Here is a 17,008-nt window from a genome sequence, read left to right as displayed (position 1 = left end):
ATAGTTAATATAGTAATTTTGTAAAACTAATCTTGTTTTGTCCATAAGCTTAATTCGCGCATAAAGTTATTATGTCAAAAATCAGTTATTACGCGTCATTTGCAGCATAAATCATGTGACTATGTGATTATAAATTGTTGTTATTAATTCAAAAAGAGTGTCCTTAAAATAGACCGGGGGTTCAGGTTCTTATCCAAAACCTCAACTGTATTAATCACGTGACGATTACTCTGAAAAAAACTTATTTATATAGGGGGTTTAGGATAAAGAACCTGGACCCCCCGGTTCAGGATAAATTTGTCCATTTAAAAATTAATATTAAATGATGTCATTTCGTTTGGATTTGGTGAATTATATCATGCCAAACCACACAAAAAAACGATGATCAAAATTCAGTGTAGATATTAAAACAATTTTATAACGTACAATTAAAATTAAACAGCTCAATTTTTTGCTAGCATTGACACAAATTAAATCATTTATTTCATTAAAAGTATTCAAATTGCAAATCAACAGGCAATTTGTCATTATATAATTAAAACGATACTCCAATTTTTTCAGTCATGTGACTTTGTAAACGTGTACTTATTTTTATATGCAGTCTTTTTTTAAAAAAACAAATTATTTGTTGTTATTAAACCAGAAATATAAATAATTTACTTCAAATTATAATAATTCCAGATCATTGAAGCCATGTCATTCTATATTTCTAAGCAATACAAGCAATATGTATTGGTTATATCCTGGGTGGTTGGGATGATCAGCCTAAAGATGATCAGCCTAACAAGGATGATCAGCCGGTTATGCTGATCATTTTTTATCCCCATAACTGGTTTATCCCTTATCATTTACTCAGTTAGGTATAAGTGTAATCAATATAATTGTAAATGGTGACGATCAGGGGAGAAATGATTTACTAATTTTCACCCTAAGTTCTGATTGGTCCACAATCACGTGCCAATTTATGCTTCACGAGATCTATATATCCAAAATCATAGGTAGCCATTCTCTTCCACGAAGGGTGATGCCCTACATGGGCAGCATACGGCTTTTTTACTTTACTCTAGGGCAAAGCGAGATTTTTTTAAATTTACTTTTCTTGAATAAAATAAAATAAATAAAATAAATTCATTATCCAAAAAGGCCAAAGCCCAATAAACATCTCCTCGTAGGAAACATTAATTAAATTTTTATCTATTCGCATTAGAAACTTATTTTATGCAAAACAATTAACGTTAATAATTGTAAGCTGTCCTATTTAAAAGCATTAAGGAAAGAAGCTCGAAACATTCAAACTGAATTTCAAACACCGTTCAAACTTATGGGAATTAAATGATACAATAAAACAATTTTAATTTATTTAGAATTTTAAAATACTAAAGATAATAGAATAAATAAAATAATTAAATATGGTATATGGTAAATTCCTTTGATATACAGTATATCAAAAAAATAAAAAAATTTCGTTGCATTCATATCAAACTTGAGTTCCGTCTATAATACAATCCGAGCATCCATCAGAATGAAGAGTATTAACTTGCCCTATAATACGTAAATTTTTTTTATTTAACTTTAATTAATTTAAATAGATAAAAGAAATCATTATAATAAAATCACCTGTCTGTATTTTCATAATATGTCTTGAAGATACAAATTCTTGATGATTTGGGCAGTTTATGGGTTCTGGTAAATTTTGAAAATTGAGAAGTCGACTTTTATAGATAGCTTGGGGATGTGATTGTAGTTCATTTGATTCATTAAGATTGTATGATAATCTTATTGGCATCTTTTTATATTCACTAAGCTTATCTGATAATAAATATAAAATTTCTTTGGAAGCCGGTCGGTCTTCTGGATTCGCATTCCAACATTTTTCAATTAATTCTTTTAAAGAATATGGAGTTTCTGCTTTAATATTTGGACGTAAACCTCGACAAATATCCAGTGCGAGATATTGATCATGTGGTTGATTATTGAATGGCGGGATTACTGTAATTATTTCATTTAGAATCACACCTAATGAATATACATCAGATGCTAAAGTATGTGGTTTTCCACGTAATATTTCAGGTGCCATGTATGACATTACTCCATAAATATTCTTATTTGTAGAATTTGATAAATTTTCGTTTGCTGGCATGCAAAATCCAAAATCTCCAATATATGCAAATGTAGAATCAATAAAAATATTTCCTGGGTGAAGGTCTTTATGAATTAACCCGTGAACATGAATATTATTAAGTGCAAGACAAATATCATATATTTTATTTAGTCTTTGATCCCATGTAATTATATTAGCAGTTCGTTTAAGATATTTTCGTAAATCACCATTCTCCATATACTGTAATACTAATGCATAATCGTAAGTAACAGGATCTTGAGTAATCCCAAAACATTTAATTACACACATATGACCACTAACTTCGTTAAAGAATTTTAACTACAAATATATAGATAATATAAGTTAATATTAATCTTATAAATTTTATATTTTTTTAAACACTTTTTCGCATACCTCATTTAGAAGATCTTCACTTATATTTTCTGAATTATTCAATACTTTTAAAGCGATTGTTGTTGATCCATTTCTTCTCCAACTATCAGACAATTGACTCCACCTTTTAATTTGTCCGTCTATCCATGTAGCCGAATATACTTTAGCAAAACCTCCTTCAGCAACATAATTAACATTTGTAAATTTATCATATGGAATCCATTCTAATATTCCATATCTCCTAGCTACAAGTTGATTATTTTGTATTAACCTATCAATAACTTCATTCCCGCTAGTCCACTTATTAAAATCTCTTTGGAAGCGTTTAGGATTACAGGATAAACAACCATTCAAATCTTCATGTATTCTAAGGCATTCTTTACATTTTCCAAATTCCATACGATTTTTTTCATTAATATCAGTTTCCATATTATAACAAACACAATAAGATCGAGCATTATGAAAACATATTTCAGGAACTTGTTTAATTCGTATTAACTCGCGTTTTATCGACATAATATATTCAATTACTATTTTAATTTGCAAATACGTTCCTTCAAAACGTTTAATTTTAGAATAGATATATTCATTATTTCGTATAATTAATTGTAATTCTTCTGAGATTTTTAATTTATTTGTTATTCTATCATATAACTTATTATAAAAATTTTCATAAATTTGTAATTCAGTCTGTAACTTCTTTAATTTTTGTTTTTTCTCGGCAACGCAATCATGACAATAATTATAGGTAAACATCTTGTTACATTTTTCGCATAAAATGTGATTGTAATCCTTGTATTTTGCTCGTCTATCATCTTCATTTAAATCATAATCTGAAATCGTCATAGTTATTGCATTACCATTTACTTTGCTTTCATTAAAATTTTTAAATTCTTTTAGAAGTTGATTTAAACTATATAAACATCCACATTCTGCATTAATTTCAGAACAGTATTTACATATTCCAAATGTCATACGCTTTCGTTCATATTTATCAGCCTTAGAATAACATTCGTCACATCTATAATTATAAAAATTATTAATTTCATAATTACATTTTTCACATTTGATAATATCATAACTCTCAAATTTTGCTTGTCTTTCTTTAACATTTAAATCATAATCTGATGTCTCAAGAATTCCAGTTTTAAATACACATTTCATACGAAATTTTTTACTATAGTTAGTTTCTTTAACAAAACAATTTTTACAATAATACTGATTGTCAATTTCTTGATTACATTTTTCACATAAAATGATTTTGAAATTTTTATATTTTGTTTTTCTTTTTTCCAAATTTAAATCATAATCTGTTATCTTAAAAATTCCAAAATTTAATCCATATTTCATATGACTTTGTTCATTGATATCAGTTTTTATATTATAACAAACTAAACAATAATAATAATGCTTAGCAATTCCTTGTTTACATTCTCCACATATGATTTGATCATAATTATCATATTTTACTTTTCTTTCTTTCAAATTTAAATCATAATCTAATGTCTTAAAAATTCCAACTTTAAATTCATAATTTATATGAATTTCATCATCATCTGTATCATAACAATATTTACAATAATAATACCTCTTATCAATTACTTGATTACATTTTTCACATAAGATGTAATCATAATCATAAAATTTTTTCCTTCTTTCTTTCAAATTTAAATCATAGTCTAATGTCTTGTAAATTCCAAAATTTAATCCATACTTCATGTGATTTTGTTTATAACATTCAGGTTCATTTTTATAGCAATCTATACAATAATAACACTCTTTGTCAAACTTTTTGTCACATTCTTCACACAAAATGTTTTTAAAATCTTTATATTTTGCTTTTCTTTTTTTCAAATTTAAATCATAATCTGATGTCTTGAAAACTCCAACTTTAAAATTGTATTTCCTATGATTTTCAGCTTCATGATTAAAACAACGTACACAATAATAATATAACTTGTCAATTTTTATATTACATTTTCCACACAAAACGACATCAAAACATTTGAATTTTACTTGTCTTTCATTCCAATTTAACAATAAATAATTATTTACTGTAAAAATTCCAAAATTTGATCCATATTTCATATGATTTTTTTCATTAATACCATGTTTTTTGTAACAAATTGTACAATAATAACAATGCTTGTAAATTTCTTGGCCACATTCTTCACATAAAATGACTCTAAAATCCTCATATTTTACTTTTCTTTCTTTCAAATTTAAATCATAATCTGATGTTTTAAAAATTCCAACTTTAAATGTATTTTGCGTACAAATTGCATCTCTGTCATAACAATGTTTACAATAATAATACCGTTTATCAATTTCTAGATTACATTCTTCACATAAGATGTAGTCATGATCATAATATTTTTTTCTTCTTTCTTTCAAATTTAAATCATAATCTAATGTCTTGAAAATTCCAAAATTTAATCCATACCTCATATGATTTCGTTTATAAATTTCGGTTTCATTTTTATAACAATTTACACAATAACAACCCTGCTTGTCAATATTTTCGTTACATTCTTCGCATAAAATATTTTTAAAACCTTTATATTTTGCTTTTCTTTTTTTCAAATTTAAATCATAATCTGATGTCTTAAAAATTCCATGTTTATTATGTTTATTAATCAAAAAAGAAAGAATGCTTCTTCCAACTAAATAATTATTAAGGATATTCTCTTCTGACATGATTATAAAAGTAATTTTGTCGGTCGGTTATGAAAAAAAAAAAAATTTGAAAAGGCAAATAACAAAACGTATTTAAATATGCAGAGAAAAAAGTATATAACAACGGGAAATTAATTTTTCGGAGTTATAACAACCAGATTTTCCAAGTAGAATTTCTATCGAGTTACTCTTTTAGAATTGTATGACCAAATTCTATAACAAGACACAAAATAAGTCTTTACCGACAAACTAACATTTAATTTGACGAAAACTTCTGTGTATTTTCCTTGGAAACATGCGATCTGCAGAATGCAGTTGTAACAAGTTCCGTAAACAGTTACGGCAAAACCGTGTGAAACCACATGTGCGCCACTTTGGCCAATGATGCCGTAGAGTATAAATAGTCTGCATAAAAATATTTAATATAAATTTTTTAAAACTCTCCGAATTTGTTATCAAAATTTAAAGTTTCCATACTGATTTTAAATAACTTCTTTGATTATAAAATTTCATGGAACAATAATTTTAATAGTAATGAAGGAGAAAAAGAAAAAATAATTAGAATGGTATATGTTTTTAAGAAAATTTAAATTTTAATAAATATTATATAGTGCCTATTTAATACAAATTTAGTTGAAAAAAATTTAAAAATATGCTAATATAGTAATATATTAAATATATTTTTAACATTGAACAAACTAATTATGATGAATTTCAGAAAACAAGTCTTTTTATTTTTATTATTACGACAAAATTTCAAATTTCGATATATAAACAAATCAAACTTTGCGCTCAATCAATATCCCTTATGAACATTCATCAAGTATTAAGTATTGAGACATTTGTAATAAAATGTATTTTCTTGATATACAGTATCTTGAAGATATAAATTCTTGTTGATTTTGGAAGTTGATGGGATTCCTTTTGGTTGAATTTTTTACATTTTCATTCGCCGACATGCAAAATCCGAAATCTCCTGCGCTAAAGGATTGTTGATTCTGCAATCAGGAATCAACTTTGCATCTTACCTTCATCCTAAATAAAAAGTTTGCATATCGCTAATAATCAATTCTTTTCTAACAAGTGATATCTATCTGTAGGCCTCCATCATTTCCACCATTATCGCTTCACCATCGCGATAACGAACTTTTTAGAATTATTCCAAAATAAAATTTTCCCGATGTAATATTTCTATTGCCAGTTTATTAAGCGAATTATTTTTAATCTTGCATTCAGCCTAACCATTTTTTTTTTATTTAGAAAAACGGAAAACCAACCCTTAGACATGAAAATATAAATAAAAGTATTTTCTATTTAACTAATTAGCGGACCATTCACGTAATAAATGTGATAATTGATGTAATTATTTTTATTTACTTGTTCTTTTAACATTATTTATTCTTTTGAAAATAATTCATAATATATTGATTAAAATAAACTACTATAAAATATAATAAATACTATTTTTAAAAATTTCTCATGAAAAAAAATTTGTATAATTTAATTATTAAATTAAATTATGTTTTACTTGTTTTACTTAAAAGGTAATAACAGCCTTTGTTTCTTATCCGATTTAGTTCCGATTTTCACAGTAAAAACAAGTAGTAAATCGATAAAATCAATAAAATCATGCGAAAAAAAGTAAAAAATTAATCGCGAGATCTATTAATAGTAAAAAAAAAATTGATTTATCAGTAAAAAAAAATGATGTAATAGTAAAAAAATATGTTTACTGCAATCGCGTAAAAAATTAACCGCAATTTAAGAAAAAATTATTCATCAGTAAAAAAATACAATATATTGATATTTGGAATCGGATCATATAACAAAAAGATGTACCGAAAGAAGTAATTTTTATCAATAAAAAAGAACAATCAAAATCATAACGCTCTTATGTTGATCACATTGTCCCTTTCTCTCATTTCCATAAAAAACAAAATTCTGGTATGTGAATGTGAGTGACTTTTGCAGTATGGCTTGGTCTGACACAAAACAATTTGTACATAAAATTGTGTAGTTACTCCTTGCACCCTCTTCTTACTCATTATATTCGTATCTTATATTCATATCATCTTACTCATTATATTCATAAATTTTTTCTTGATATTTATATAAATAGTAAACACCAAAATGGATAACATCAACTCTAATTCTACTTTCGATAAACTCACTAAGGAAGCTTTAGCTTTGTTACGAAAAATAAGAAAAAGGAACTTCCTAAAGTATTTTTCATAGATCTGGATGTTTATTGAAGAAATGACGCAGAAGAACAGAAGCGTTGCATTTGGTGTACCAGTTTCAGTTCCCACCGAACAAAGAAAGAGAATAATGAACGACCAATACCTTTTTCCTCGGGAAGCGGGGATGTTCGGGAATTGCGCGGAAACGAATGCTTGGACTACTAGACCAGATCTCCCAATCAAATCTCGAACAGTATATATTCAGAAAAAAGAAATAGCGTTGCCATGCAAGAATTGCCAAGCGTGTCAAAATTGATTGAACCAACAAAGAATAATCATGAGTACCGTGAATTTCATGAAAATAAAGATAAATGGTTAATTGATCAGAATTACTTCAATGACACATATGGTATCACCAGTATTCGTTATGGAGGATCTCTTATGTTTTAGATAACCGTGATATTCTGTTTGAATGGTGTGAAATGACACAAAGCATGTATATATTAGGAATTAACATAATGGAAGGTCTTGCAAACTTCCTCTATAGAGGTAGATGGCAAGTTGATACTTTATGAAGAACTTGAACGTCAAGCAAGAGAAGAGGCGGCGAAAATTAAGATAACAAAAGCGTAGATCAAGTTGATAACTACATCTTTATAAATATTATAAGATAATTTTTTTTCGCAGAATTAAAATACTGGGTATATGTGAAAAGTTCTTTGTACTTTGGATTTTAACCAATGTAATACAAAAGTTATTATAATCAGCACATTGTCATGCGTAAAAATAAAGTATTAGTCATGAGAAAATGCTGTAAAAATGAAAAAATGATAGAGAAGAGGGGGGGGGTTTTGAGGAGGTAATTTACCGAGCCCTAATCCATATGATGGCAGTTCTTTCCCTGCCACTCAATGTTGTCAGCCCTTTCTATAGCGAATTTTGATATAATGAATTTCACGATATAACGAATCTTAAGTGTGGTACACATTTAATCATATGAAAGCAGTATAACGTTGAATGAAGAAAAACTTATTAATTCACGTATTTGAAAAGTCGACTTGTATAAATAGCATAGGATATATTTCACCTAATAATAATAAATCGGTAATGTTGGTTGAGTTAAAAAAAACTATATACATTTAGCATTTGAAATATATTTTTAATTAATGATAAAATCGGTATATTTAAGATCTCATTATAACGAATCAAGAGAATTATGTGGTTTTTGTAGTATTCAATTAGCGTAATTTCAATTTGAATGACATAATTTATTTTAAATAATTTTTATTATATTAAGATTTTATTAAACAATAACAAATTTTTTTTATTCAAAGGGTTGCTTGTTTAATCGTTTTGTATAAGTAAAAGCTAATAGTGTTTAATGAAAATAATCACTGAAAACTTTTTTTTTTTGCATATTAATAACCAAATTTCTTCCAACGCCAACAAGCCAAAATATTAAATCTTAATAAAATCCGATTATTTAATAAAATTATTGATTTTTTTTTTATTGTTTTGTAATTGTTTTAATAATGGCTAACACGTCATATTGGAAAAGTTAAAAAAGAAGCTAAAATTAATTAGTAACGTTATACTAAAAAACAATGCAAATCATATACAGTATTTAATTCGATATTCGATACATTAATAAATTCCAATATTCACATGATTTAGAAAACTGATAATAATTTATTCAACAAACAATTCTTGCAGATGAATCACTTACAAAAGGTGAAAATTCGCTTTATTTTTGTTTGTTCTTCCATGTTGTTTGTTACCGATTTCGTTTTCTTTTTTACTTTCCACTTGTCAATACTTTGGCAGAACATTTTACAGGTGCTTATGGGACTTATAGCAAAACCTGTAAATTAAAGTTTCAAATCCAAAAATTGATTAAAAGCCAAAAATAGGTTGGAAAAATTAAGTAAAAAAGGGTTGTTTTTTATTCTTCGGAGTTTTTTCTATTTAATATTTCTTGTGACACTGTGACACATTCGTTATTATTTAGATATAAACGGAAGTTCCCCTGAAAAAATTCCTTCATTCTTGTAAATTTTTTGAGTAAACATTTTATTTACATGAACTGCATGAGAAACGCTACTGAAACTGCAATAAAAATCAGTGATTTTCCTACTCAACCACATAATGGGAAAAAAATTGATGAACTTATTGTTTCTCAGTATGTAGATGATGATCCATATGCTGTTACTTACAGCAAAGAAGATAATTCAATTCATGGATGGTTAGTTAACATTGAAGAGAACGGACAACAACGACCCGATGTGAATGTGTATTTTAAGCTTGATGCTCCTTACGATATAATTTCGCCTGTACTATATAAAAAAATTTTGGTCTTTTATTATAATAATTATTGTAAGTATTTATTTTGACAAAAATATGTTTAAACGAGATTTTTTTGTGTCTAATTTAATAATTCATATTGTAGTTTTAAAGGTTATCGATTTAAGTGGCGAAGGTCAGTTTCTTCAACTAGAATATGATTGGGGAAATTCGGTGGGATTTCTTCCTAATGATAATTTAATCGTTGTATCATCAGAAAGACACCACATTTACAGGTACTCTTTTATACATAAGCCATCATACAAAACTCTTTGGAAATGTTATCAAGCGCATGATATAAAACGTATGTGTGGAAGGGATGAATGGTTTATTTATCAAACAAAGTTATTTCATATTAATTGTAAAGGTTTCGTGGCTCAATGGAATTTATTGAAAATGACTTTTGAAATGCAATACAATTTAGTTGGTGATGTAAATAATCATTATGATCGTGGTCATTATGGTATTATGATAAACAAAAATCAAACATTATTGGCGTTATACAATAGATATAGTGGAAGTGTTGATATATATCTAATGGAAACTGGAATACATGTTTCAAGATATGGTTAGTATTACTTTTGTCATATTTATTATATATAAGTTTTTTAAGTAATCTAATTTTATTCTATTTTTAGTCGCAGAAAATTATATTCCAGTAGAGTTTGTAACTTCAAAAGATGGTTCTGAAGGACTACTTATTTTTAATGATGACTATAGGCAATACAGATTTCTAGATCCTTTTCATCCTTCTGAAGAAGTTGATATTAGTACTTGCGTTATTGAGAACCCTAAAAATATTTTAATAACTAAATCAAACAAAACATTATACATTAAAGAGAATAATGTTTGGGTCACAGATGGATTGACTTTACCTACTTTACCGGCAAATCTTGAAAATTTTGATAATGATTTCTCAAAATTTGATAAAGAGTTAATTTTAAGTATTATAAATGATACAGTGGAATTTTCAAAATATGGATCAAAAATATTACAAATGGCAATTAATGAAATTTCAAGTGTTGGAAATAGTAATGAAATGTGCAAGTACGCCATTCAATTAGTTTTTGATAAAATTATTGAATTAATTGAAACAGAAAATTACCATTATATGGCATTATTGCCTATTATTAGTTTAAAATTACCTGAATTATGTGATCATCATTATTCTAGTTTAGTAATGAAATATATCTTATTTACATCTATTTTATTAGATCCCTATTGTTTATCTGTTAAAAATTCAACAACTTCACTATATGCGTACTCAAAAATGGCTTACTTTAAAACAATGGCAGAAAGTTTAGTTTTATTATTAGTTTTATTATTTTTTGTTATATCTATACCATATATAATACTTGCTATATTTACATTATTTATATGGTTTTTATATAAAAAATTTATCTTAATTAGAGAAGAAACTCTAACAGTTAGCTTTATTGTTCCTTTTCCTCAAATTTGTAAATATCAAGACAAAGGCAAAGATTATAATCCTTGGAATGAAATGTTATGTAAACCAAAATCTATTCTTTTTTGTAATATAGATAGCAATAATTTTTATCAATGGTGGAATTTTGCTGCTATTATAGATTTTAAATGGAAAACCTTTGGAATGCTTTATTATTTTTTGATATGGTTTTTTTATACTATTTTTTTCATTTGTTTTGCATTAGCTACTACATTAGATCAAAATCTTATTTCCAATTTTAATCGTAAGATACTTTTTATACTCTCAATATTACTTGGTCTTATACATTTATCTTTTGAAATTCGACAATTTCTTTGGAAATCAAGAATTTATGTTAGAGATCCATGGAATTTATTTGGTAAGTAATTTATATAATGATTATTCTTTAAATTTTTTTTTTAAAAAAAATAATCAATATCTTTTTATTACTAATAGATTTAGGAGCATATTCTTTACCTATTATAACATCTATATATTGGCTTATTAATGAAAAGCCACCCCTTTGGATTATAGCATTTTCTAATTTATTATTAAATTTTAAATTTATGTTATTTTTTCGAGTATTTCAATCATTTGGAAAATATTTTGCCATAATAATTGGTGTTGCTAAAGAGGTTTTCCCATTCCTAATAGTTTTATTTTTAATTATAATTGGATTTGCTCATGCATTTTTCATCCTTTTAAGGTCAATTGATCCGGATCTTACTAAGTATAATTCTATTAATTCAAATGGAGTAATAAATTCCGCTTATACATTAGTCCAAATCCCTGACTCAAATACAAATATGTTTAACAAGTTTTCTACCTCACTTTTGGCGATGTATTTATTTCTTACAGGTAATTATTAATTTATCAATTACTTTAAATTAAAAATTTTATACAATTAAATTAATACTTTGATTAATAACTGAACATATTTTAGGTGATCCAGGATCCTTATCATCATGGTCCTATGTTGAACAACCCACTATGACATTATTATTCTTTTTATTTACATTTTCTACTGTAATTTATCTTATGAACTTATTTATTGGATTGCTTAATATGGCGATTGTGAATTATAACAAGCATGAAGAATTTTTACTTTTAAAAGCACAGGTATTTTATTTAAATTTTAATCATAACAATAAATATTATTTGATTTATTAACTTTTTAAAATTCTAAATTATAATTAAAGATTATTATGGAAATTGAATTATTTTACATGTCATATTCTCAAAGACGTCATGATAAATGGTTTCCAGACTGGATGTATGTATAAAAAATTTTGCTAATATCAAAATATTTTTATTAAATTATTAAAAAAATTTCTTAACTAAGAGATTTATTTAATCCATTTTAGTTACTATGATATGCCTGTTGATGAAGTTCGTAAATTAATTAATGCAATTGATGATCACAGAACTGAATTTCATTCTCTACCATTTATCAGTAAAAGATTAAGAGAATTGGTAGGAATTATAGAGCCTACGGTCAAAGATTATCATGAACTCAAACAAGCAAATAGTGAACTTAAACAAGCAAATAATGAACTCAAACAACAAATAAAAGACATACAAGAATTATTGAATAATCTTGTTAAAAATTTAAATGCTAGCAATAAATAATAATTATATGTAAGAAAAAGCTTAGATTAGTAAATGAATACTTTGAATAGTATGACGAATGGTTGATGTTTTTACTCTATGTATTTTATATTTTACATTGAATATTTTAATAAATATATAATATCAATTACAAAAGTTAAAAATGTTAGCAATATTAAATATATTAGATTAGTTATGTTTAAATAATGAATCTATTTAAGAATTGAAAGTCGCAGCATAAAAGATTAAAGTTTTGGGACGGTCCGCACATTATTATACCTATTCTATTTTATTGATTTTTAACTTAAATTGAGTGGGATCTTACATAATCATTGATTTTGCAATCGATCGTATGACAAGAAAAAAGAAATTGCAGTATAAAAATATTTTTTTCTGGTACATTGCATCATTTTGAATAGCAAAATTTCAATTTCGAGTGGGATTATTATGTGGGTTCTTTCGTAATCATTGATTTAAAAGATCATCTTTTCTTTGTCACGCACTAATAAGAAAAAAATGAATTGCAGTAATTTTGATATAAAACCAACTTTTTCTAGTACATTGATTAAGGAGTGTGATAAATAGTTACTGTAATTCTGTGATTTGGCCAGGCCAAACTTAATTTCGGCCAGCATTACGATAATAGCAAATCTTAAATCAGGCCAAAAAATTGGAAATTATCAACTTGTTCTTCAACTAATAAAATTTCAATTTCAGGACGGGTTAATCTGTAGGATTTTACGCAATCAACGTTTTAAAAAAAAATAATTTCGCGCATAGTTAATCGCCATTCATAATGATAAACTGAAATATCTTTACCATAAAATAAATCATCATAATTTTGCTCGTCTAATTCCTCTTCAATAACCTTCTTATTCTTCACCGCAAGTTCTTATAATATATTTAAGGAATCAGCGAGTTCAATAGGCCTATTTGTCTTGTACGATTTCTGAAATATTAATTTCAACCATTGCGGATGAACTGTGTTAGAAATGGTTTCGTTAAAAAAAAAATAATAAATTAAAAAAAAAACCAAATTTCACGCATATAACCAAATAATTTTTGATCTGTCTCTGTTTGGTATCGAACACTTTTCTACGCATTTAAATCTTAGTCTCTTGCTCTTTTGAGCAATTATAATTTTGATTCATCTAAATAAAAAGAAAAAACGAAATGTTTACAAAACGAAATATTAAGCAACCGTTTTGTTAAAAAAATTAAATATCAACTGAATCCACTTATAAAGGAAAAAAATACGGTGAAAAATTATATTTCTTAGTTTTTAGAGTAGGTAATCTAATAGATATAGATTAGGATTCGGATTCAGATTCCTTTCTATTTTAGATTATGTCGCCCCTCTTATAAATAAAAAAATTTTTTTTTTTGTGTATCGTAAAATCCATTTTTTTTCGTTCCCATCTTAGTTTTTGATTTTTTTTACAACTTGTCGATATTTAAACCCGCTGTAAATTGCAAAAAAAAGAAAAAAAAATTTGGGGCTTAATGAAATTTTTCTTTCATGCGATCAATACTTGTAAGTTATATGGTTCTGAAACATCAATTGAAAATGTAGAAAATATAGATCCATCATCACAAAAAAAAATATGTAATTCTTGTTTTTTATTTCCTTTGCGTTTTTATTTTATTTTCTTTTTTTACCATAACATTGCTTTCATCACTCTCAAAAATTTTTTACTTTGCTACATCTTTTATTTTGTAAAAATGAGAACCCGTCAAAGATTCAAATCAGCCTTTTTAAGCCGAGAAGTCCCTAACCCCGCCACAACGACCACGTATTTGAAGTGGAATTAAAATGATTCCAATTCTCAAAATTCTAGAGTTTCGAATGGTGTCTCATCTTTGAGACAGCCAAAAATATATAATTACATGGAAAGAATCATCGATCAAAAAAGTTCAAAGTTTAATTACCCAACTAGAAATGTAACCGATATAACTGAATAAATGGAGAATATCGGTTAAATAATCAAACATTATCCAAAAAGAGAAATACGAAGATTCACGAAATAGGAGTGGCTGTTCTTAACGTGTCTCAAATCGATGCAATTGCGGAACTTGAAATTGAGGATTCAATATATTCGCAGACATATCATGTTTTGACATTCGATGCAGAAGAACAAAATCCAAGAAAGAATTGAGGTTATAACCCAAATCTTAATTATTATAGAAACTTGGCGAGATATTGTAAGGACAGCGTATATACTCGATCAACTTGAAAGTAAACGTCCGGTTCAGGAGAAATGCCAATTAAAATTTGAAGAATCAATTAACAAGACCTTGATGATTTGGAGGAAATCTTGACTGCTTGTGACGCACAACTTGATGACGTCACAATACTACTTTACGACAAAGTGAACCTATTATGAGAGTTAATAGTGTGTCAAAATTTTTAAGTTGGTTATTAAATGAATTAAAAAAAGAAAAGAAAAGAAAAATATAAAAAAAAATATATAAAATAAAAGAATAAAAAATAAATAAATAAAGAAATAAAGATAGATAATTATCCTAAGACAAACTTATGAACTCCCCGACTCAATGAGTCCGTTCTTGGTTTTATTTAGGAGTTATTCGTGAAAAAAAACACACCTCTTTTGAGCCACTTTGCACTGAAGTCCTTATGGATCGTTGGTGAGGTACTTGACAGTAGTTGAAAAGAGTTGCAAATTTCGTGTCTCAGGAGCAAAAACATGAGCTCCATTGAGCTAAGGCGGCGGATTTTTTTTTAGATAATATTTTTTTTAGAAAGAAAAAAAACAATATATATTTTTTTAGAGGAAAGTTAAAGGTATATATACCGCCATCAGCGTATTCTAACGAAATTTATTTTTAAAAAAAAGATTATTTTAGGTAATTATATTATGTATATATATATATATATTTCAAAAATATTTATTATACCTCTTATATTGCCAAGATAACATTTTTTTAGAGAGAGAAAAAATATTTTGTTATTGCGTACGTTAAGGGTATATATATATTTGTAAAAATTTATCGCGTACGCGAATATTGTGACGTAACCGTAACATGACTATAAAACTATAACAATACAAGATTAGAGGTCGTCTAAAGCAGGGGCAAATCACGTGACTTCGAAAAAAAATTGTTTTCATAAAATAAAACTTTTTACCATATATTCAACCATTCTAAACACACATCCTAAATGCATTTTTTCCTGCTCTGCAAGTTTACTTAGAGCGCAGAGTAGGGTTTTGAATGCTGTTTTTGATTTATTTGACTTTTTCAATTTCGTTATCCATTTTTGGATATGATCGGCAAAGTTTCGTTCATTCATATGTAAAGTCAAAAACAATATTCATAATCCACTTTTTTTCCTTATGTAAACTTGCAAAGCAGATAAAAATACGCTTATATATTATGATTTTAAAGTTTCTATTAATCTTTCTTTATAAAAAATTAATCTAATTAAAATTACACCGAATCACGTGATTTGCCCCCACCTAGATTAGATATAACGACTATGACGTCATTAGCCCTGTTCATTTCTGTTCTGTTCTGTTCCGATTTTAGTGTAATTAATTTTAGCCAATTAAAAAAAGGCATAAATTGAGTAGAAAAATCGGGTTCAATCTGTTCCGTTTATTTCTAGCCAACCATATTAAAGCATGTATTGCATTTTCAAATTTCGGAACACTCGGATCATCAATTTTTTTAATCCGTTGTTCCGGTTGTTGTTCCGATTTTTAAATGAATTTGATTGGCTAAAAACTTTGGTAAAAATCGGAACAGAACAGAACAGAACAGAAATGAACAGGGCTATTATATCCCTTATCCGTTATTTCTATAAAAAGTTAAAAACTATGTACGTAAAATGAGCCTTTCACGGATCCATTCACGGAAAATGTAAATAATTTGATAAATTCCGTGATATAAGGCTATTAATTCCGGAAATATGAGCCTTTTACGGAAAAAAGATGGAATATAAAAAACGGATCGACTTTTTTTACAGGGTATATATACTGTGTAATGCGTACTACGGTACCATGATTAACTTGTAACAAAATCACGCTTGTAAAAGTATTAGAATTAGATTTATTCAAATGAAGATTGACCATAATCTTGAATATGAAAGGCTTCGTAAAGCAAAATTAATTAAATTACTCGAACCTGAAGGGTTAAATTTTACTTGATCGAATGAAAAGTAAGTATATTTAAAAATTTTGATAACTACGTCCCTCAAATTCCTTGTGAAGTCTTCTTTTTATTTCTCAACTCTTTTTGTTTGAATTC

General features: G+C 26.7%; 4 protein-coding genes across 5 annotated transcripts; 3 read left to right on the top strand and 1 right to left on the bottom strand.

Moving 5' to 3' along the window:
• Positions 1–1,477: 1,477 nt before the first annotated feature.
• On the bottom strand, positions 1,478–5,191 carry OCT59_004180 (uncharacterized protein; the record flags this gene model as incomplete). Of its 2 annotated transcripts, XM_066148121.1 has the most annotated exons (4): positions 1,478–1,542; positions 1,618–1,851; positions 2,329–2,440; positions 2,516–5,191. In XM_066148121.1, the coding sequence occupies 4 exons, from the start codon at positions 5,189–5,191 to the stop codon at positions 1,478–1,480; spliced, it is 3,087 nt and encodes a 1,028-aa protein (XP_065996751.1). The 2 variants fall into 2 exon arrangements, with proteins under 2 accessions (XP_065996751.1, XP_065996752.1); XM_066148122.1 differs by lacking the exons at positions 2,329–2,440; positions 2,516–5,191 and having other exon boundaries at positions 1,618–1,786.
• Positions 5,192–7,635: 2,444 nt separating this feature from the next.
• OCT59_004179 (uncharacterized protein) lies at positions 7,636–7,983 on the top strand (the record flags this gene model as incomplete). The annotated part of the gene is made up of 2 exons (XM_066148120.1): positions 7,636–7,759; positions 7,898–7,983. The coding sequence occupies 2 exons, from the start codon at positions 7,636–7,638 to the stop codon at positions 7,981–7,983; spliced, it is 210 nt and encodes a 69-aa protein (XP_065996750.1).
• A 1,445-nt stretch (positions 7,984–9,428) lies between these two features.
• Positions 9,429–11,521, top strand: OCT59_004178 (uncharacterized protein; the record flags this gene model as incomplete). Its single annotated transcript, XM_025332455.2, has 3 exons — positions 9,429–9,723; positions 9,797–10,258; positions 10,329–11,521. The coding sequence occupies 3 exons, from the start codon at positions 9,429–9,431 to the stop codon at positions 11,519–11,521; spliced, it is 1,950 nt and encodes a 649-aa protein (XP_025171741.2).
• Positions 11,522–12,199: 678 nt separating this feature from the next.
• On the top strand, positions 12,200–12,763 carry OCT59_004177 (uncharacterized protein; the record flags this gene model as incomplete). The annotated part of the gene is made up of 3 exons (XM_066148119.1): positions 12,200–12,253; positions 12,334–12,407; positions 12,499–12,763. 3 exons carry the CDS (start codon positions 12,200–12,202, stop codon positions 12,761–12,763), a joined length of 393 nt encoding a protein of 130 aa, XP_065996749.1.
• Positions 12,764–17,008: the final 4,245 nt, after the last annotated feature.

Source organism: Rhizophagus irregularis, chromosome 12 (genome assembly GCF_026210795.1).
Source record: "Rhizophagus irregularis chromosome 12, complete sequence".
Lineage (NCBI taxonomy): Eukaryota > Fungi > Glomeromycota > Glomeromycetes > Glomerales > Glomeraceae > Rhizophagus > Rhizophagus irregularis.
Note: the sequence above shows the minus strand (reverse complement) of the source record. Positions and strands in the feature narration are given on the sequence as shown.